This window comes from Protopterus annectens, chromosome 3.part0 (genome assembly GCF_019279795.1).
Source record: "Protopterus annectens isolate FY-2018-M chromosome 3.part0, PAN1.0, whole genome shotgun sequence".
Taxonomy (NCBI): Eukaryota; Metazoa; Chordata; order Ceratodontiformes; family Protopteridae; genus Protopterus; species Protopterus annectens.
In genome coordinates, this window is record NC_056731.1 from 587,976,379 (window position 1) to 587,997,244 (window position 20,866).

At 40.0% G+C, this 20,866-nt stretch overlaps 1 protein-coding gene across 1 annotated transcript in view; it reads left to right on the top strand.

Moving 5' to 3' along the window:
* Positions 1–20,866, top strand: part of EGFR (epidermal growth factor receptor) — a 1,653,396-nt gene that overhangs the window by 1,013,563 nt on the left and 618,967 nt on the right. Inside the window, exons 5-6 of the mRNA XM_044064990.1 lie at positions 14,388–14,456; positions 16,780–16,898. Coding sequence (XP_043920925.1) covers positions 14,388–14,456; positions 16,780–16,898 — 188 coding nt within the window. The remainder of the gene's footprint in view (positions 1–14,387; positions 14,457–16,779; positions 16,899–20,866) is intronic.

Here is a 20,866-nt window from a genome sequence, read left to right on the forward strand (position 1 = left end):
GTTGGACAACCCAGGCTCCTGCCCATCAAACATGGAGACAGTGAGAATCTAGTCCTCACCCACTGGACTGTCATCACTGCCCCTCTCACTTCACTGGTGGCTGGAGTGCTTGACATCTTCTCCTCCTATGTACCAGCCTTTCCATCTGGCATAGGGGTACACCAATGGTATGGTGCCCAACCCTACACACCAACCCTGGCATCTCCTGGTGGGTGATGAAATCCCCACCTCTGCCACTACTCCCAGAGGGTACCACAGCACCAGCTGCCAGAGCAGTACTATGTGAGGGTGCAGGGGCGGCAGAGACGGTGCTACCAGGTTGAGTCCTGATGTGTTGGCCATTGTTGTTGCAGCTTGGTAGAGTGGGAGCAGGTTGATCCACTGGGGCTTGAATTCCTTACTGTTTTGTAAAGCCTTTTAGTGATTTGTTACAGATGGATGGCATGAAGACATTTTGACAACACATAACAGAAAATAAAAAAAAGATAAGGGTTGGGTGAAAAAAAAGAGAGATTAAATTAGTACTATCGCATGTAAAATACAATGCATTGTCACAATTATACAACTATTTTATCTGAAGTATTACATTTAAGTATACAGCCTACAACTACACACAATAACTACAGATTACTGAAAGTAATCTTTGAAATAGGCATATATTGCACATATGCTTGGTCCCGTTATGCAGATTACAGTTAACAGCAGGGTATTTATGCCACTTCTATAGTTTAATTTATCCAAACATGAATAGTAAAGTGAAGTCTGAAGCGGTATTCTTTGGCTGCGAAAGCGCTCACACCCACATTACTTTTTTTTGGTTTTATATTTGACTTGTGTCATCGTTTGGTTCACTTTAATATTCATGTTTGGATTATACCTCTTTTTAGTCAGTGAACCTTTTATCCAGCCTGCTTTTGCTAGTGCTAGAGTTTAATTTATGTATATTAATGAAATGCAGTATTATATAGTTGTCACTCATGGTACTTGAACTCACAACCTCTGACTACAGTCTCATACTTGACTCCTAAAGCTGGTTTGTGATACAGACAAATACAGACATAGTTGCTTTTACAGTTAGGATCTACGTGCTCAATTTGCTGCAACTGTACAGAAAACCCAAAAATCTATCTAACTTTTAAAACTACAGAAATACTTCCCTTGTGCTCCATTCATACTGCTTTCTTCCCTCTGTCTCTCCATTCAATCAGTATAAGCCTGACTTTTAAACTCTATTTCAGCATTAAATGTAAAATGAACAGGAAAGAACAGAAGAGCATTATGCATACCAGTCTTGCTTATATTTAGCTTTCTATGTATTAAACATACTCTTTTATAAGCATACTTACAGAGCTGCAGGATGTCACCAGTTTGAAACCCAGTCAACCACTGGTTGACTGTATCTCTTTTGCACCTTTGTAGGTTATTAAAATGGTGTCTATACTATTCTACAGTGTATGTGGGATGCCAGTCGGACACAGTGTGAACCGAACTACTCCATGCCTCAGACTTGTACTGGGAGCCAAAATAGTCCGACTGCAGAAGCCTTTGGCTGTGGTGCTTTACCAGGAGTCCATTAAATATCCTGAAATCTTGAACACTGCACTTCTGTGCCCTGTACTGAGCACCTTCCCCTCTAATGCCAGACATGTCTAATATCAGACCTAGAGCAACGGCAACCAATGATTTCCTGCCAATCCTTGTTATCGTGTTTACTGGTAGTGGCCAGACCCAAGAAACAATAACAACCTCGTTTGCATGATGTTAAGCGGAGAGCAGCAATGCCAACTAGGGAGGAAGTAAATATTTTAAATGTGAAGGTTAATCAGACATAACCTTAGTTTGAGGTGTGTCTGCTGCTGTAGCTTGGAAATATATTTTGAAAATTGGAAGGTGAGTGTTAGGTGAGTTAAGTTTGCAGACATGGACAGGGGTCATAAACTACATTACCTGACACATTTGTTTGGCTTTATATACTGACAAAATTGATTTTTAAAGTGTGGGGTTCAAACCTAGGCATAAAGGGCAAAACATTTTCTTCCACAGCGGTGATTTTCTATCTTTGCCACAGAAGTGCTGCTCAGACATAGTCATGAATCATTCATAAACACAGCTGACAGTATGAGGTGTTACAAACGTATGGGTGTGATCTGACAAGGTTCCTATACACAGATCTAGTTGTGTATATGTTTTATTTAGTTGAGACGGCCATCCAAGTCCAGATAGCAGAATTATACTTTCAGAAATGTAGTAGACAGTATACTTTCAGTTGTTGTGTCTTTCGGCTTTTCCCGGTTAGGGATCGCCACAGCTTTCAGTAATACATCTTAAAACACAATAAGAATGTCTTATCCCTCATACATTTAATTCATATCAACTCCACTATCTAAAGTGCTATAAGTGAGATGAATGTAATGGGAAATGGAACAACAGTAAATCTGTCTGTAATGTCCTGTATTAGAACTCAGGACCATGTGTATGGCAGCCCTACACTTACACCTGTTGCCACAAGAATGTTGAAATAACATTTATATGTTTAAGTTCATTACTGTTAACTGGACTGTCAGAACAGTAGAAATTGATTGCATGCCCTGTACTAGAACCCAGGACCATCTGTATTCCAACCCTACACTTACATCTGCTGCTACAGCAGTACTTGCATGACAGTTGTATAATTTCCTACTCATTTTTAAGTTCTGTGTGTTAACTGCCATTTTCCTATGTGCACGATGCCCCACAGAATTAATTGAATGTATCAGTTTTTAGTTATTGCATCCTGTCTGCAGTAATTCGATGGCTGCAGGTGTTAAGGAACCTTGCTAACTGCCTCGCAACATCACTTAGAGGCATTGCACGATGGAAAGCAAAAAATTGCAACAATGTATCCTTTTTACCTTTATAGAATTATAGGATGATACTAGACTATTGGCCCGGAGGCCCTTATAAGCCTAGCCAAGAATTTTGCCCATGTTCCCTCAAAGTCCGCACCTGTTTCCCCTGTCCAGCAGGGACACAGATGGGATCCCAGATGTGTATTTTCCCATCCAGTCGTCCAAGTTCATCTTAAAGAGGGCTAGAGAGGTACTCTGCTTGACATGGAGAGGGAGTCTTTCAACCACAAATCTATCACGTCAACAAGTTCTATTAATGTCACAGACCAGGTTAAGGCCTTGTGTGCGGGTTGCACGAGTGGAGTTTGATTTATGGATATGCAGCAACTCCATCAAGGCTGGGTCCGAGATGGCCTTGTATGCCAGACACAGGTCACCTTTGAATGAGACTGAATAGAGGGTCAGGCCTTTTAGCCTATCTGTACAGGATAGGTGTTTGATACCCTGGATTTTCCTGGTCAGGAACCTCTGTGGTCTCTCTCTACACTATTACAGAGGCCATGTCTGCAGGTGTTCTAGTTCCTGTGTGGGCCACTAGTCTGGGTTTGCACACTGCTAAATATCGCTCAAATGAGATAAGCACAGCTAAACCTGACATTCATTGTGTTTCTTTATTTCCCTTGTTTGTGCTAAGCTGCTCACTGTGCAAACCCTGGCAAAAAATATATATAATTAAATCAAAAATAAAAAAAGGAAAAATAGTTGGAATGAAGAAAAGCAGTCCATGAAATAAACACTACAAAATGTTTAATACACATGAAATATTTTTGTATAGGTCTAAATTTTAACTCTCACTCCAATAAACCTTCAGAACACAGTGAAGGGTGTCTTATCCCAATTTGCCACACAAATACATTTGCCGGAGAAAACCAAAATCATTCTGCATACAGCCATCTGCAACAACATCCACAGTACTAACAAACTATATGATAGTTATTTGCAAATGACTTAACTTGGGATGTAGTGCACTGAGTGATCACTCAACCATTTATGACTATTGCTTGCAGAAATGCAGCTCTGTCTTATCTTTCTGTGTTTGCTGCTCATTCTTGTCTTTTTGGAGCAGTAATATGAGACTTGTAGTCTGTAAGGCATTCTATAACATTCTCCTTAAAATGTTCTGAGGATATTAAATGGCAATAATATACAGTTGTCAACAAATGAAGGTGAGGTTGTATGTTACTGAACAGAAACTGTGAATTGTGTGCTGGTTATTACATTCAAAACCTTGATAAAATTACTTCTACACTTGAAAGTCTAACTAGGATGATACAACTACTGCACATAGGGCAGTCTGCATTGCTGCAGGGTGCACTCCTTCTCCCAGCCAGTAATCTTTCACAGTTGCAATCCATTAGCAACAAACACTGAGGAAGTCCCTGCCCTATGTTTACATAAGCTACATGGAGTGAAGTATTTGGGATTCAGCAATTCTAATGAGTTCACACCTGATTTGCATCTTCACAGTGCTCACATCCCTGAATCTACACCATAAAAAAGCAATTGTGTAGCTAGGGAGCCTGCAGGTGAGGAGACTTGTTTATGTGGAGAACACAAAAATGAGGCTATTACTTTGGGATATATCTGGACAGAAGACTATGAGCCTTCAGAAGGTATGCTTGCATTTTTCAGCTATATACTTCATGTGCTGAAATGTCATTAAGAAAAATGTATTGATGATATATCGTCATTAGCAAATGCTGCTTTTATCTGTATGCATTACTTAGAAGTGTACTGATGGCATGGACATGATTGTCAGGGCATGTATAGGTTCATAGGTTGGTACTAGGCCCTAGGGCCTATGCAAGCCTAGCCATAACAATTCCCTGGATATTTCTTCCCACAATATTTACTTCTCCGGGCTCCTGTCTAGCAGGGCAACTGACATGATCCCCGGGGTGAATGTCTTATCTCCCATCCAATCATCAAGGTTCCTTTTGAAGAGGGCCAATGAGGCGCTCTGCTTGATATGTATGGGCAGTCTATTCCAGAGTATGGGGAGTCTCTGGGTCAGGAACCTATCCCTCCAGCATGTTTTGTTCATTGTGATGACATGGTTTAGATCCCTGGAGCGTGTGGCTCTGAGGGATTGGGATTTCTTTAAGTGGAGCATGTCCAACAGCTCAGGGTTTGACATGGCCTTGTATGTTAAGCAGAGATCGCCTCTGAGTAGACGATATGCCACAGAGTATAGCTGGAGTTTTTTTTTTAGACGGTCAGTATATGGCATCTGCTTTAGGCCTGTGATTCTTTTAGTGAGGTATTTCTGTGGCCTTTCCAGCTGTTGCAGATGTCTTGTGAGGTACATAACAAACGGGGCATTATACTCTATAATGGGTCTAATGTGGGATGAGTACAGTGGGACAATGCTCCTTTTTTCTGGATGAAAAGCTTTTAGTGATGAGGTGTGCCACATAGAAGGATTTCCTGACTGTTGTGGCGATGTGGTTATCGAAAGTGAGACCACTGTCCACCTGTGTCCCTAAGTCTCTCATCACACTTTCGATGTTTAGTGTCCTGCCACCTATGTGGTAATTCATGGGTACATGTTTTTTTCCAAAGGGGATAACTATACATTTCTTGGCATTAAGCTTGAGCCCATGGCTCTGGTACCAGGCATCTGTTTCTGTAAGGCCCTTTTGTAGAATATCCACATCGTTTGGGGATTCAGTAATGGCTTCCAGTTTGCAGTCATCTGCAAACTTTGTTAGCCAGAGTCCCTTAGTGTTGGCCTGTACTTCAGAGAAGTACATGCCAAACAAGAGTGGCCCCACAACTGTACCCTGAGGTACTCCACTTGTCTGGAGCTGGATTTGGAGTCGGCTACTTTTACAGTCTAGGTTCTGTCAGTAAGCCAGTTGGCAACCCATCGAGTGACATAGGGATTTATGCCCAGCTTAGTAAGTTTATCTATGATTCCAGTGTGGGGGATGGTGTCGAAGGCCTTAGGGGTTGTTGGGTGGCACACTGGTGTTGTGAGCTATGTGTCACTTTGGTTGTGACTGGTGTTTGTTTGCATTTCGGCTTCGGAGGTCCTTGTTGCTTGGGCAGTTTAATGTTAAGGGCCTCCGCATATGAGGGTTTAGTGTTGCTATGTGTGGGTGTTGATGGTGTGGGTTTTGAAGGGCTATGAGTTGCTTGATAGGTAGGTACTAGGCTATCTGCCCAAGGGCAATTACAAGCCTAGCCAGAGTGTGTCGGCTTTCACCACCCCATTGATTAACTGAGCCTCTGTCAAGCAGAGCCAATGAAGTGATCCCAGGGGTGTATTTTCTGTTACCCATCCACTCGTCAAGGCTTCTCTTGAAGAGTGTTAGTGAGTGGCTCTGCCTAATGTAGTTAGGAATTTTGTTCCAAAGAATGGGGAGTCTCTGACAGGAATCTATCCCTCCAGCATGTTCTATTTATTGTTGTGGCGAGGTTTAGCTCACTAGAGCACGTAGCGTGCAGTGACTTGGATTTCTTTAGGTGGAGCATGTCTATCAGTTCTGAGTTGGACATGGCTTTGTAAGTCAGGCAGAGATCACCTCTGAGTAAGCGATATGCCACTGAGTACAGCCAGAGTTTTTTCAGTCGGGCTGCATAGGACATATGTTTGAGGCCAGTAATCCTCTTTTTGAGGTGCTTTTGTGGTCTTTCAAGCTGTTGGAAGTGTCTTGTGAGGTACATCCCAAATGGGGCATTGTACTCTATGACGGGTCTGATGAGTGATGAGTAGAGGGGCACTATAACCTCTTTATTTCTAGATGCGAACCCCTTAGTAATTAGATGGGCCACATAGAAGGATTTCCTAACTACTTTATCAAAGGAGAGATTACTATCTACCTGGGTCCCCAGATCTCTTATTACCTCTTCTGTATTAAGGGGGCTGCCGCCTATGTGGTAATTTGTGGGTGTTTTGTTTTTCCCAAACGGGATGACTATGCATTTTTGGCATTTAGCTTGAGGCCATGACTTTGACACTAGGTGTCTGTCTCAGTAAGACCTTTTTGAAGGATGTCTATGTTAGCCGGAAAGTCAATTATGGCTCCCAGTTTGCAGTCATCGGTGAACTTGGTTAGCCATAGTCGTCCTGTGTTTGCCTTTACATCTGAGAAATATATGCTGAACAGTAGGGGTCCCAGAACCAAACCTTGCGGGACACCACTTGTGACTGGTTTAGAGTCGGACCTGTGAGTTCTGTCTGTAAGCTAGTTGGCAACCCATCATGTGATGTAGGGGGTTTATGTTCAGGCTGGTGAGTTTTTCTATAATACCGGAGTGAGGAATGGTGTCGAATGCCTTGGCAAGATTAAGGTAGGCTGTGTGAACCACCTTTCCCTCGTCTATGGTCTTGGTGACTGTCTCGAAGAAGTCAACCAGGTTTAGTAGGCATGATCTGCCCTTAACAAAGCCGAACTGGGTCAGGTCAGTTGTTTGGAGGTTCCCAATGTCTTTGTTAATGAGTTCCATAATGATGCACTCCATAGCCTTGCAGACCAGGCTATTCAGGCTTATGGGGCGATAGTTACCAGGGTCAGTTGTGGCCCCTCCACAGGTAGACATAATTGGTAATAGCTTAAAATAGAATCTTCTGTGTTAAATTTGTAGTCATGTTTCAGAGACAATTCATCTGATAGCACTTTCAGTATTTCACTGATGGTTTGTTAGCAAAATGTGTCCTTTACCCATTATTTTGGGGGTGGGGGGGCAAAGTTGCATTTCCGTTTTGGCAGAAACAAGGGTATGTTGCTATTGTTACTGTCCTTGTTTTGCATCTAGCCTTGCTTCAGCTGTGAATGTAATATGTTACAACCACACAATTTCTGTTTTTTTTTTTTAATATTCTTGACTATTTTATGTTTCTGCAGTGAGTAATAGTGAAATGCTACCTTAATGTTTTATCTGGAAACATAACATTTTCATTTATGTGATACTTATGTGTATTATTCTTCTGTTGTGTTTTATGTCATGTAGGACTGTGGCACCCAGGAATGTCAGTACCAAAACCCCTCCCTTCAGTGCCCCTGAGAATCAGGTCATTGTGGAAGCTTTTCGGCGACATGGTGCCTTTGTGCTTGACAGGAGATGTGGAGATATGTCAGGCAGAATACAAATTTGGCAGCAGATAATTGTTGATGTGAATGCAGTAGTTGGGCACAGCAGGACATGTGATCAGGGTGCACCACAGGGCCACTGACATGATCTCTTCTGCACAGAGGAAAGCAGCTGCAGTGGCCCCTGATCGGGTGGGTACCAGGGGGTGTCTGCACATAGCCAACACTAACAGCAAATGAAGTTTCTGTCCAATGTCAGAGATCCAGGGAGCTCCCAGGAAAGTGCAGAACAGCATGTCACTGACATTGGTGCTTCTGTTTCAAAGAAGCAAGTATGTCCCAGGAGCACCTTCCAGGTAGGCTAATGTATCTTAATTGTTAAATACTCTAGTATAGTAAAATATTGATAGTAATACATTATTTCTATGTAACAATACATTTTTTTTTGTGGGGGGGGGACTTGTAGATTGCTATAGTAAACAACACATTCTAATTGATTACACATCAGCTTAGGTTGGACTTGTCATCCAAGTTTTTGTTAAAAGTATGGTTAATAGACATATAAAGGGCAAAACGTTTTAACCCGCTTTGTTACTCTTAATTTTGATTAAGTTGTCCTTAACTTCTTCCAGGACCATCTTCCATGGGTACCATAGCATCAACTACAGGTGGTAAGCCAGATATTTTCTGACAGTGGTGATGAGCAGTTCTGAGAAATATATAAATGTGTCCATATTTGTGATGTGGATGTCAGGACTGTTGTGCGTATTGCTGTACTGTCTGTAGTAGTGGTACCATTGTTTAACATACATTTGACTATAGTAGTGTAGCTATTCATTTTTTCCTGTGTTTGTTGCTTATATCACATGGAAGTGTAGGATGCTTACCACCTGATTTCAGAGTATCAGCAGACTCTGATGATGATGGTGGCCAAACAGAGGCACTGTTGGTGGGTGCAGAAGTTGAATCTTACACTGAGGTTGACATTCAGCCATCCCCTTTAAATCCACTGGACACAGCCATTATGCCTACGCCAACCCATTCCAATGAGCTTTCAGATATTGGACAGGTGGAAGGTAAGAAACTGTATCAGGGAAGTGTGGTTACTGTGGCTTCAGTGCCTGTTGACTCTGGCCATAGCCAAAGTGTGGGTGAGGTGCCATGCCGGACGGTTGTTAGGGGTGCTCAGAGGAGGCCTGCTGTTCATCCTCCACCTGATCCCGGTGTGTCTTCCCGTGCCACTCGATGTATATTTAGGGCCATCATGGAGGCACAGGCACATTCCTATAGGTTGTCTGGAGAAATGCTTAGGGGTGTAGATGTGGTACAGGCTGACATGCATGACTTCCTCTGCCATATTACCGATTCAATGGATCAGATGAATGACACATTAGAACAGGAGGTTTCTGTGATGGAACGTCTGCTGGGAGGGTGATGGCATCCTTGTGGCCATAGGTCAGCCACATCATCTGCTGTTAGCTGATGTGGCCAGGCACAATCACGCTTCCAAACTCAGACATGTCAGGCCATGGGGTGGTGGCCCTGCTCATCCTTGTGAGGGAAGTTCATCCAGGAGACATTAGTCATGGTCAGTTAGTAGCTATGCATCTGAGCCAGTTCTCATGGTCAGGTACAACAATGATGTACTGCCACCTCTACCATGCATGGCTCACACCTGTCAGACATGCCAAGACGTAGAGCTAGCATAGAGCTTGGCTGTGTTCTCACAGACACTCACACACCAATTTCACCTGGAGGACCCATACAGACACACACATACAACAGTTACATGGTTCAAACGTGAAGCGTAAAGCCCATTATGTCTCACTAGCAGTTTATTTTTTCCGAATGTCTGTCTGCTTCTCTTTCTTATTTGTACACAGTCACTAACCTTTTGTGTCAGCCTAGGCTACCCATCCCCCACACAACACCCTGTGCAAGTGATAACTGTGCCATATCCCTCTCTTCTGTCTTTTGGATTCAGGATACTTAACATTTGTGTCTGATGCTCAGGGTGCATAGCTGACTTAGTGCTTAGTATATCTGCATTTGTGATGTTGATTTGCTAATTGTACCTTTGACATATTTTGGTCTTAGAAAATTAGACAGTTGATAGAATCAAATTTTTTTTGCACCAGTATTGTTAATGATCTTGTGAAGGTTGTGAAGTCTGAAACTGAAATGTGTCTCATTACTTTCTAACTTTTCTCTTTAATAATTTTCCAGTACAAAAGTATGGTGCTAAACTGAGGACTTTTGGTGACCATCAGTACTTTTGAGAGGTATAACTGTGTGAATCTTTGATGTCTGAGGCCTACTAATTGATAATGGACACATATAAGTCACTGCTGTCACATGTTCATTTTTGTACAAATCACCCACCTTTTACTTGCTTACATTACCAAGTAACAACATGCAAGGATATACCATTCGCTTATATTATTAAACAATACACTCCAGGTTCTGCACAGTTGCAACAGTTTTAGTTCAGGGCTGACTGTGTTTGATGTGAGGAGTACACAACTGTTACATGGGTAGGTAAAAGTTTGAGCATTGCTTGGCATCAGTGTGACTATATGCATGTGTGTAGGAGGAAGGTTTTAGCCCCTTAGGTAGTGAGTGAATGTGCTATGCATTGCCTCTTAGCCAATGTGAGGGTATATTGAGCACCTCTATATCTCCCCTGCACCCACAGCAGCTGCTGGACCTCCCTCTAACTCCTCAATTGCTTGTTGCTGTGGTGACCTTGCCATTGGTGGTGGGATGTGTGCCCCTTCCCCTTGTTGATCCTGTTTTCTCAGGATAATGTTAATGTAGCATGGCACAGATGGTGAATATTTCAGTACATGTACATGGATTATACTGTAGGGTTTCCCCAGATGGTATCTAGGCACCAGAACCACACCTTCAGTAGCCCAAACACATGCTCTGATATTTCTGATTTGAGCGTGTACCTCATTTTGGCATTCTTCACTGGGTGTGTGTGCATTTCCAATGGGTGTCAACAGCCATAGTTCCAGTGCATAACCTGCAACCCCCAGTAAATGACCCTGTGGGATATCCTCCCTAGTGAGCATCTGATATAGTTGGGAGGTATGCCATGTACGAGAGTCATGGCAACTGCCTTGGTTGCCAGCATGCACTTTCAAGATAATTCCCTTGGAATTACACAAGACTTGACAGTTAATAGAGACTATTTATGTAGAGCCTTCCCTGTTCCCCAGGTGGTGCCTCAATTTCTATATTTTTATTTATTTATTTTACATGTGTTTACTGGGAAAGTCCAGCTGGACAACTTGTCCTTTTCCAGCGGAGGCCTGAGAAGAAAATTTCCATGTTAACAAAAAAATATATATGCATTGTGCACTATTTTTTGTTATTTTGGTTTATATAATTTACAATATAATAATACTGAATGTATACAGAGATATAGAATAGTGAGTACAAGAGTTGCACAATCTATGGCACCCAGTACTTCAGGGTAGTGTGCTACAGTGTAGAACTCCTGAATATTTGTAGCCCTGTCCTCAGAAGAATGGGGAAAATATATGTGGTCACTGACATGTTGTAGCATAGCATTCAAGAATTGATGGGGGAGGATCTTGGATGATGAGGCCTGTGACACCCACCAGCATGACCATGTTGGTCTATGAAAGGTTCCTGTAGCTAAAATTCTAAGTGCTAGACATACGTTTTTCTCCACACTTATGGGTTCCCCACAATTTGCCCTGGGTCTGAGTTGAGGATGAAAGAGGTTGCAGAACTGTAGTTTGTCTCTGTTTGTCCTGTAGTGCTCTACAATTTCCATGTCATGCAGATTGTTACAAGTTAAATGGGGTCTGAAAACTCTTCTCCTTCTAGGCCATGGTCTATTAGCAGCAGCAGCACCGCCAGCATAAACTTAAGTCTGTTGCACATACTGTACACATGAATTAAAGCAACAGCAGCCGTAATATTTTTTCAATGTCGACTCCTTTCTCTGGCTGTATTCCAATAGGTTTTGGAATTCACAGGGAAAATCAGAACTGAGTCTACACGGTTGCTTAATAGCTTGTTGAATAGCTCCTCCATCTTGGATTGGTTGATTAACATGCAGTTCAGCTGCTTATGCTGTAATTTGCATGCTACAATGTTTACCTTGTTTGCATGTTTCCGCACACCATGTAGAGCTGCTTACTGAATACAGAACAGTGTGCTACCATGTGCAGTCCGTGACACACACACACTATGTAAATGGGCCATGTAGGCTTTATTGAATCTGGCCAAATGATTTGTCTAATTAAATGTAAGCCCTCTATTTGCAATTTTTTTTAAATATCAGCTGTGGCAAATGAATAGAGAATGTGTTGTATTGCTTTTTGAAATTAGGTTATATATTGTCTGCAAAATCATCCCTGGAGTATACATTGCTTGACAATAACTTCAGTTTTGTGGCAGTGAGGGATAAAGACAAAAGTTTGGCCCAGATGTCCTGAGTTAGAGTAACACCCTCTTGAAGGGAAGGAGAGGGTTTTTCTCATTAACTGTCTAACATCTTCCAGGCAGAGTCCTGCCTAATGATAAAATTCACTGATAGTGGTGGTGATAAAATGGTGATATGCTTTGTTGGTGCATATGTGAGAAGATATGTGTGTATGGAAAATGCACAGCATGCCCCTTTGTTGACATGGGTGCTCACATCAGTCACATGGAGGGAGGTTTTGACCTATGTCCTGAAAGATATGGATTTCAGTAGAGGGGGCTATGCTTTCATTTTCTCTAATCTAGTTCTCATCATCAAACAAATGGTACTGATCTTGTGAGGATAAAACCATTACCTCACGCTGTTATGACAAAACCACTGTTTTCTGGCAGCATGTGGATGGGTGGACATAAGCAGTGGGTGCCAACCCCTGCAAGACTGGATGAGCACAATCAAGTCCACGTGCCTGTGATGCGGGCCCTGTACATTGAGAAAAAATGGTTTCAAGATTTGGGGAAAGATAGTAGATGTCTGGGTGGGGGTGGATGTTCAAAAAGCTGTGCTTTCAGTTTGCGCTGCTAGCATACATGGTCATTTTTCCTCTAGAAGTAAACGTGCACATTCATGCAGGCACACTGATAGTGTGTCACGGCAACAAGAATTAATCACTGATCGGTACTTGTCACATCCCGAACTAGTCTTTACTAAAGACCATTCAAAAATTGCACAATTGTTCTAAAACTGGCACAAAATATCAGCTAACTTTTCAGAAAAACTGATATGCAGTAGTTTTTAAAGTACATTGAAGATAATGAATCATTGTAGCACAATGTGTACTTCTCTTTAATTTCCTGACCACTTGGTTTTCCAAAATGTGTACCTCTCTTTAATTTCTTGATGAGCTATATGTCTTGGAATTTTATACAAACTTTCCTGTATTCTTACCAGCCCCAGCTCAATCACTCTTCTGGCCCCTCAGGATTGAAAGAATCTTTTGACATCAGTGTATTCTCTGTCTCACCCCCGACCCCACTTACCTACAGCATTTTACCTCTTTGTTCTGCTTTCTGCTTAGGAAAGCCTCCCCTTTAATGAAAGGGAAGTTCCCTTTCTTCTTGAATCCTGAGAGCTCACTCTGTCTCTACATCCTTGCTGTTGTGTAGTTTGCAGATTTCAGTGGCAGAAGTCATACAGCTATCTGTTTACACAAAAACACACACACATATAGACATATGCATATATCCAGTGCTATTTAGTTTTATGTGATGCCTGTAGTCACCCGAAGAACAGCTGTCACCATCCACAGACAGACACCCCCCCCCCCCCCAAAGATCCACTTATGGACAATCAAATGTTGCCACTGACAATACTGCATGTCTTTAGGATGTGAGAAGAACTCTGAATCCCTGGAAAAAAAAAGAGAAATACAGGGAAGACATGACGGTTTTCTGCATTCCAACTCCCGCACAACTAACTTGCACACAAGCCATGTTCACCATATTGATTGTAAACATATATATATATATATATATATATATATATATATATATATATATATATATATACACACACACAGAGTGAGAGAGAGAGAGAAAGAGAGATCTAGTGCTCTGTGTAGAATGGATGAAATACTCAGAGGACGAACCTGGGAGCAAGCCCCCACACTCCCTGCTAATTATACATACTACCTTTGAGGTAGCAGTACCTGGAGAAAGGGGATAATTCCCTGCCCCAGTGATGGTCAGTCTCACAAACCTATCAGCCAGCTGTTTGTGTCAACTAAAGATTCTTGTCAAAGCATATACACATATCTGTATAAATGGACTTCTTTAAAATTCATGCACGTATTTCTGCATCTTTATTGAATTGTTATTTTCTATTTTGTTGCAGTTGTGTTTTTTATCATTTATATTCACAAATGCCTACATTCAGGAATTTAAGCTCCGTGATCATTTCCTGTCTAGTCAAAAATATAAGCAGTTCTTTTTATTATTATTTCAGGTGCAGCATGTGACTCAAGCTGCTATAATAACTCATGTTGGGGTCCTGGCCCAGAGAACTGTCAGAAATGTAAGTAAAAAAGTACAGCTGGAAACTGTTTTTTCTGTTGGTCTGCCTTTCTTTCACCTTTAGTTTTTTATCACTAAATGGCTTGAGATTCTCTGTATTTGTACTGTAAAAATGTTAATTCATGGGACCCTGGATATATAGCAAGGATCATAAAAAAAGCATGCTAAAAAATAACTGTTTATGTGAAATTCCCCACATAGCTGTAATGGCAAGAAGTGTGTGTTCAAGCAGGAATTACAGGACGTAATAGATAAAGATCAAAATGAGTAGGTGTTAATGGGGCCCTGAATGCTGATAGTGGGGCAGGCAGAACAAGATATGAGGATTGCCTTGGTCCACATGGGTGGAACAATATGAATAAGAAAGGGAAGGCTGTTCTAGACCTCTATCTGGCAGCTGGCTTTATTGTGGTCAACACATGGTTCATCAAAATAGAGTCATAAGATCACATGCAAGAGTGGTCAACGTACAACTCAGAAAGGCTTCATCTTAGTAAGGAAAGGGCAGTGTGGTAGAATCAGATATGCAAAGCCATACCTAGTGAAACTTTTATCCCCATTTAGGCTGTGTTTTAGTGGCTCAAAGTCCCAGAAGCATTGGTAGAATTAGTGTGAGTTCATATGCAATCACCTAAGAGCATAAATAAATAGTGTTAAGCTGCATAAAGGGCTCCCATTGGGAGTGCATGTGCATATAGGTTCAACTCTGAGCTCACTGCTGTCCATATTAGTGATGGTGTATATTAACAGACAGGTCAGATGGGATAAATAAACCAAGCTTCTGTATCTAGACGTACCTCTACAAACATACTCTAAACAGGAGCTTCAGCAAATGATAGGGGACTGAAATGCAAAAATGAAGGCACACAAAATGAAGCTGAGTACAGATAAGACAGTTACAATATCAGCAAATTATGCAATTAGAAGAAGCTGGAAATTGAGACAGAATGAAAAATAGTGGAACAGGTTAATAGCTTCAAGTATCGAAGAGGAGTGGTTAAGGAGAAGGGAAGTCTGAATGAGGAAGTGCAACTAGAATCAGAGGAGCTTCAGTCAAATGGCATGGTGTGTCAAGGTCAGTGTGTGACAGAAGAATGCCAAAGATGATGAAAAGTAAGGTGCACAAAGTAGTAGTCCATATGCAACAGAGTGCCAAAGAAGATGAATATTATGACTGAGAAAATAGTGCTGCAATCTGCATGGCACAGAGACCTAGATAGTGAAAACAGAGCAACTGAAGAAGCTTGAGGTGATGGAGATGGAGTGCCTGAGATGGGTGGTAGGGTGGGAGAGATGAACACACAGGGATGAAAGAGCAGAAGCCAAAGTTTACCCCTGTTGCACAGAAGGTCATTGTGAGCCCATTAGGGTGGTTAAGACACATTTCCAAGGAAAGGAGAACATGATTTAAGGAAGATGATTTTGGAGAGACAGAAAGAAGCTAAAAGGAAATTAAGTCCAGCCAAGAGATGGATGGATTGCATGCATGAGAGTAGACTTTTGACAGTCAAGCATTACTGTTGAGGAAGTTAGAAGAAAGATATCAGACCATGTGAGGTACCATTGACTCAACAACCTGACCCTATGTGTATAAAAAAAGACAAAAAAATGATGGAAAAAGGAGTTGATGATGATGATGGCATTCATCTGTTGTGCATCATGTTTGTTTATTGCACAGTTTCCTTCAGATTACTAAGCTAATGTGGGCCTCTTGCTATTTACACAATATAGTGCCTCCGCACAGCCACAATGGTGTTAAAAAGATTAACATGATTAGTAAAGCATATAGTTTTCATAAGTCCTTTATATGCAAAGGCTTACATTTTTTACTAATTCTGAATGTGGCGTAATTGTGGGTGTTTTGCCAGGTACAGACGTGTAGTGGGATGAAAGTGCTCATTCTCCAATGGTCATGGATTGATGTGGTAAAAATAGCATGAAGAAGCAAGTACTACAATTACATACTCAAATTGTTTAAGTTTTAAGAGATGCCTTTGGACTTTTTTACATTTAATACATGTTAAAAGTATAATATATGCTTAGCCAGACAAGTCTGAGTTTAAAGACGAATCCTTTAAAGGGCTGACACACAATTCTAAGGCACCAGAACATGTTGACTATTGTAGTTAGTAGAATATGAGTGTGTGTGTGCATGCATATGTGTAGCTTCCCATGGAAGGAGTCTGAAATGACAAGGTAAAACATGACATGGAATTTTGGAAACATGGTTGTTCATATACCTGTGATTATAATATGTTTTTTTAAGTATACGGTATGCTGTAATATTTCATAGTATAATATCCTCTCTGGTTATTGTCTTGCAGTGACAAAACTGATCTGTGCTCAGCAGTGTTCTGGCCGCTGCAGGGGACGGGAGCCCAACGACTGCTGCCACGTTCAGTGTGCTGCTGGATGTCGAGGACCACGAGAGCACGATTGCCTGGTATGCAGCAGTCTCATTTGTTTCATAAGCTAGTACCTTTTTGTAAGGGAATCAAAGTCAGGTCATTAACTTTAATTTTTTCTAATGATCTGGTATATTACATTTGCATTTTTGAGGAAAAATAGTTAATTGCTGTATTTGGAAATCACATGCTATGTATTCTCTTTCATATGAAATGTATTGAAAAATATTTCTCTTAGTTCTGTGGGTGTGTAAATGTAAATGCAGCTATAGATTTAAAAATCTAGTTCCCATTTCATCAGTGTAGTTTAAGATTTTGTTTGTAAATGCAGTGAGTTTGTAATAGTATGACAAAGTATGAGAATCACTAATTTGGAATACTTGGGCACGTATTACTCCCATAGCAGCAAAGAGTATCATTCTAGCAGTATATTAAAATGTTAGTGCCTGTTTTACCATGATCTACACAGATGGTCATCTATGAAGTTTTTATTTATTTCTGGGTTTTCTGTTTTACATCACTCCTTCTTGTCAGTATACTCTTATGTAACGTTTAAAATTACATGTACCAAATGTATCCAGTTTGTACATCTTATAACAAAATGTATGCCCTTAAGCAGTGGTGTGGATTTACTTATTACCAAACAATACAGCACTACTATTCTAGATGTAGTCTGCTATAGAAAGAGACATATAAGCTCCAAAGCATTGACACTTGGGTACCTTCTTCATTTGTACTTTTGATCTTACATCTTAAATTTCTGCGATTACAGCCTGCTTAGTGTACGACTTCAGAATACTAAAATAATGCTTAACTTTACGCATGCAGTACGTTTGTCAAAATTATATCACCCTGTCATAAATTACTCTAGTTACTAAACTTAGATCAGGTCCCATCACTATTTAAGCCTACTACTAAAAGTCCTGATTAGCTCATAGGTATATTTATAATGGGGCTACCTAAGTGTCCCAACTTACAGAAAATGTTGATCTTTGACTTACTGTTCTAATATTTTTATTTTAATTCTCCAGCTATAATTTTAAATTGTTACCATTTACTTTGTGATTTAACTCCTGTGGTAAATGTAAAATGTAATACATTTAAATTTAAATTCGGTATGCCTTATTTAATTTAACAAAAATGTATTCAGTTTCAACTACTGTCTTATACACTGTTTTCCAAAGTTTATACCCTAGTTTAAAAACAAAACTGAACACTCAGCGACTGGAGAGAAACTAAAAATGACCACACAGCCAAATGAATTTTAGCGCTTTCTTCCACTCTTTATTTTTATCGTGAACTTCTTCAGAAAACCAGGAAGCCTCCCAACCTCCTGGTTTTATACTCACAAACAGGAAATGATGTTGCTTTGCTTTTACAATGATGATCAACATTAAAATATATATACTGTTCAATACATGTCCAAAAGAAATATCATAATATTTTATGTAAAACATTACTAAATAAAAATAAAAATATGTGTATATGTATATATATTCATATACACTCCGTATGAAATATAACATTATTCTACAAATTTAGAAATATTTGAACATTATCTGGTGTACAAAAATGAATAACTATGATAATTGAATAAAATCATTAATTGTACAATTTAAAAATATTATTGAACTAAATGTAATTGAAAAGGTGTGCATAATGGTGTGCTGGATTTCAGCTTATCTCTCTATATTCCCCCCACCCCACACACACTCCCGCACACACCATTATAATAATAATGTTATATTTCATACGGAGTGTATATGAATATATATACATATACACATATTTTTATTTTTATTTTTATTTTTATTTAGTAATGTTTTACATAAAATATTATGATATTTCTTTTGGACATGTATTGAACAGTATATATATTTAAATGTTGATCATCATTGTAAAAGCAAAGCAACATCATTTCCTGTTTGTGAGTATAAAACCAGGAGGTTGGGAGGCTTCCTGGTTTTCTGAAGAAGTTCACGATAAAAATAAAGAGTGGAAGAAAGCGCTAAAATTCATTTGGCTGTGTGGTCATTTTCAGTTTCTCTCCAGTCGCTGAGTGTTCAGTTTTGTTTATACCCTAGTTGTTTAAGTTTTGTTCCAAAATACATGAAACATCATTATGGTCCTGCATGCTAAGCACTTGGAAAGATTAGACGTGTGCAGTGAGTGTTAGAGCATATAAAAAGAAAAAAAAAAATCCCCTCCTGATGCCTACATAAATAATGGTTCCTCTCAGGCAACTTACAACATCTGGTGATAAGTGGAATAAATAGGAAGGGTTGGGAGGGTGGGCTGATGATTGCCAGGCAGCAGGAGCAAGTATAGCAAAAAATACACTGAATGCAGTTCAGGCTGATATAACATGACTCCTCGAAATTGATCTAAATTTAAACCTTGACATTTTCCACTACAATAATGCTTTGTTTGAGAAAACACTTTTAAAATGTTGCTCTTCAACTTTACACTGGTTAAACTTACTTTCATTAAATTATGTACATTTTAATTATTTCTCTAAATTGATTTTGAAATATTTCAGAGGATGTAAATTATTACCTACAATTAAAAAAGCAGCTGGCAAACTAGAGCTGCACATGCAAACTCATATTTTAGTTCATAAATTCTTAGATATAGCCAATAAGTAACTGATCTGTCTGTTAATTGTATACTAAGATATTAAGTTTTAATTTTCAGAATGATGCAGTTGTAATACTCTGGTTTTATTCACATGATTATCTTGATAAATATAAAAATTGTATCGCGAGTTGCAGTTTTCATTTTATTCTCTTTGGAAATTTTATACACTGTTTGATATTTATTGTATTTGTTTATTTTATTTTACATTGGTTTACCCGGTGATGTTCAGCTGGGCTGGGGTCCCATTTTAAGCAGAGATCCGGGGAGAAATGCTCAACATTGTTCACATGATTAAGAACTCAAATATAGTTAGCATCTAAGAATTGCCAAATAACAAAGTTAGATGAAGTAGCAGGGAAGATAAAACATTATAGATTTATATTTAATGAATTTAGGTTATAGTTTCATAATTCATTATGTGGTGGGAGCATGGTAGTAGGAGATGCTGGATAGGTTGAAGACTGAGAAGCATAACTTAGTGAAATAAGAAGTGGGAGAGAGAAGCTGATGAAGTGTTGGGAGAAAGGGGCAAGATCCATTTAGTATCTTTATTTGTACAAATTTAGGATGTTTTCAATATATTTTGTGAGAGTGTCCTGTGATGGAAGCTACAGCTGGACGAAAATATGGGGGTTATTTAGGTGATATAATTAGCCATGCGATGAGCAGGATCATAGCCAGTGATTGGCAAGGTGTTCTGTCAGAAGGAGCTTGAATTTGTGAGTCTTTGAGGTGTTCAGGATGTGCTGGAGTAGTGAGTTCCAGGTATTGGACACTTTGTTAGAGAATTAGGGAGTCCCCAAAGGAGTTATTGGATTTTGTGACTTTTAGTAGAAGTTTATTACAGGACCTTGGGTATCTGCAATTTCAGTTGGCTTGAACTAGGTCTTTGAGAGCAGAGCAGGGCAGATTTAGGCTTGAAAGATGATGGAGTGGGTGATGGTTAGTTGGTGCAGGGATAGAATGGTTAATTAGTATGGTCCAATTGAATTTCTGAAGTATGGCGCAATGTGGTTGATTTGTAGCGAACTTGGCTATTTTATTGTAGCAGGTCTCTAATTCATTCAGGTCTGTTTTTTGTAGGTTGGCAAAGATGAGAGCAGAGTATAGTAGGGTGGATAGCAGATGTATTCTGTCTGTGACTAGTCTAGTGTTTTTGTTAAGTTATGGTTTAGCTCTGTAGAGCGAAACAAGGTTGATAAAACTTTTTTGATGGCGAGTGCTATGTGGTTATCAAATTTTAAGCAGGTGTCAATTGTGACCCCTAGTAGTTTTGTTTGATCTACAGGTTCAATTTTATGTTTGATGAGTATAAAATGTGGGGGGTAGGTTATCTTTTGGTTTGATGTTGGAGAAAACTATTAGTTTT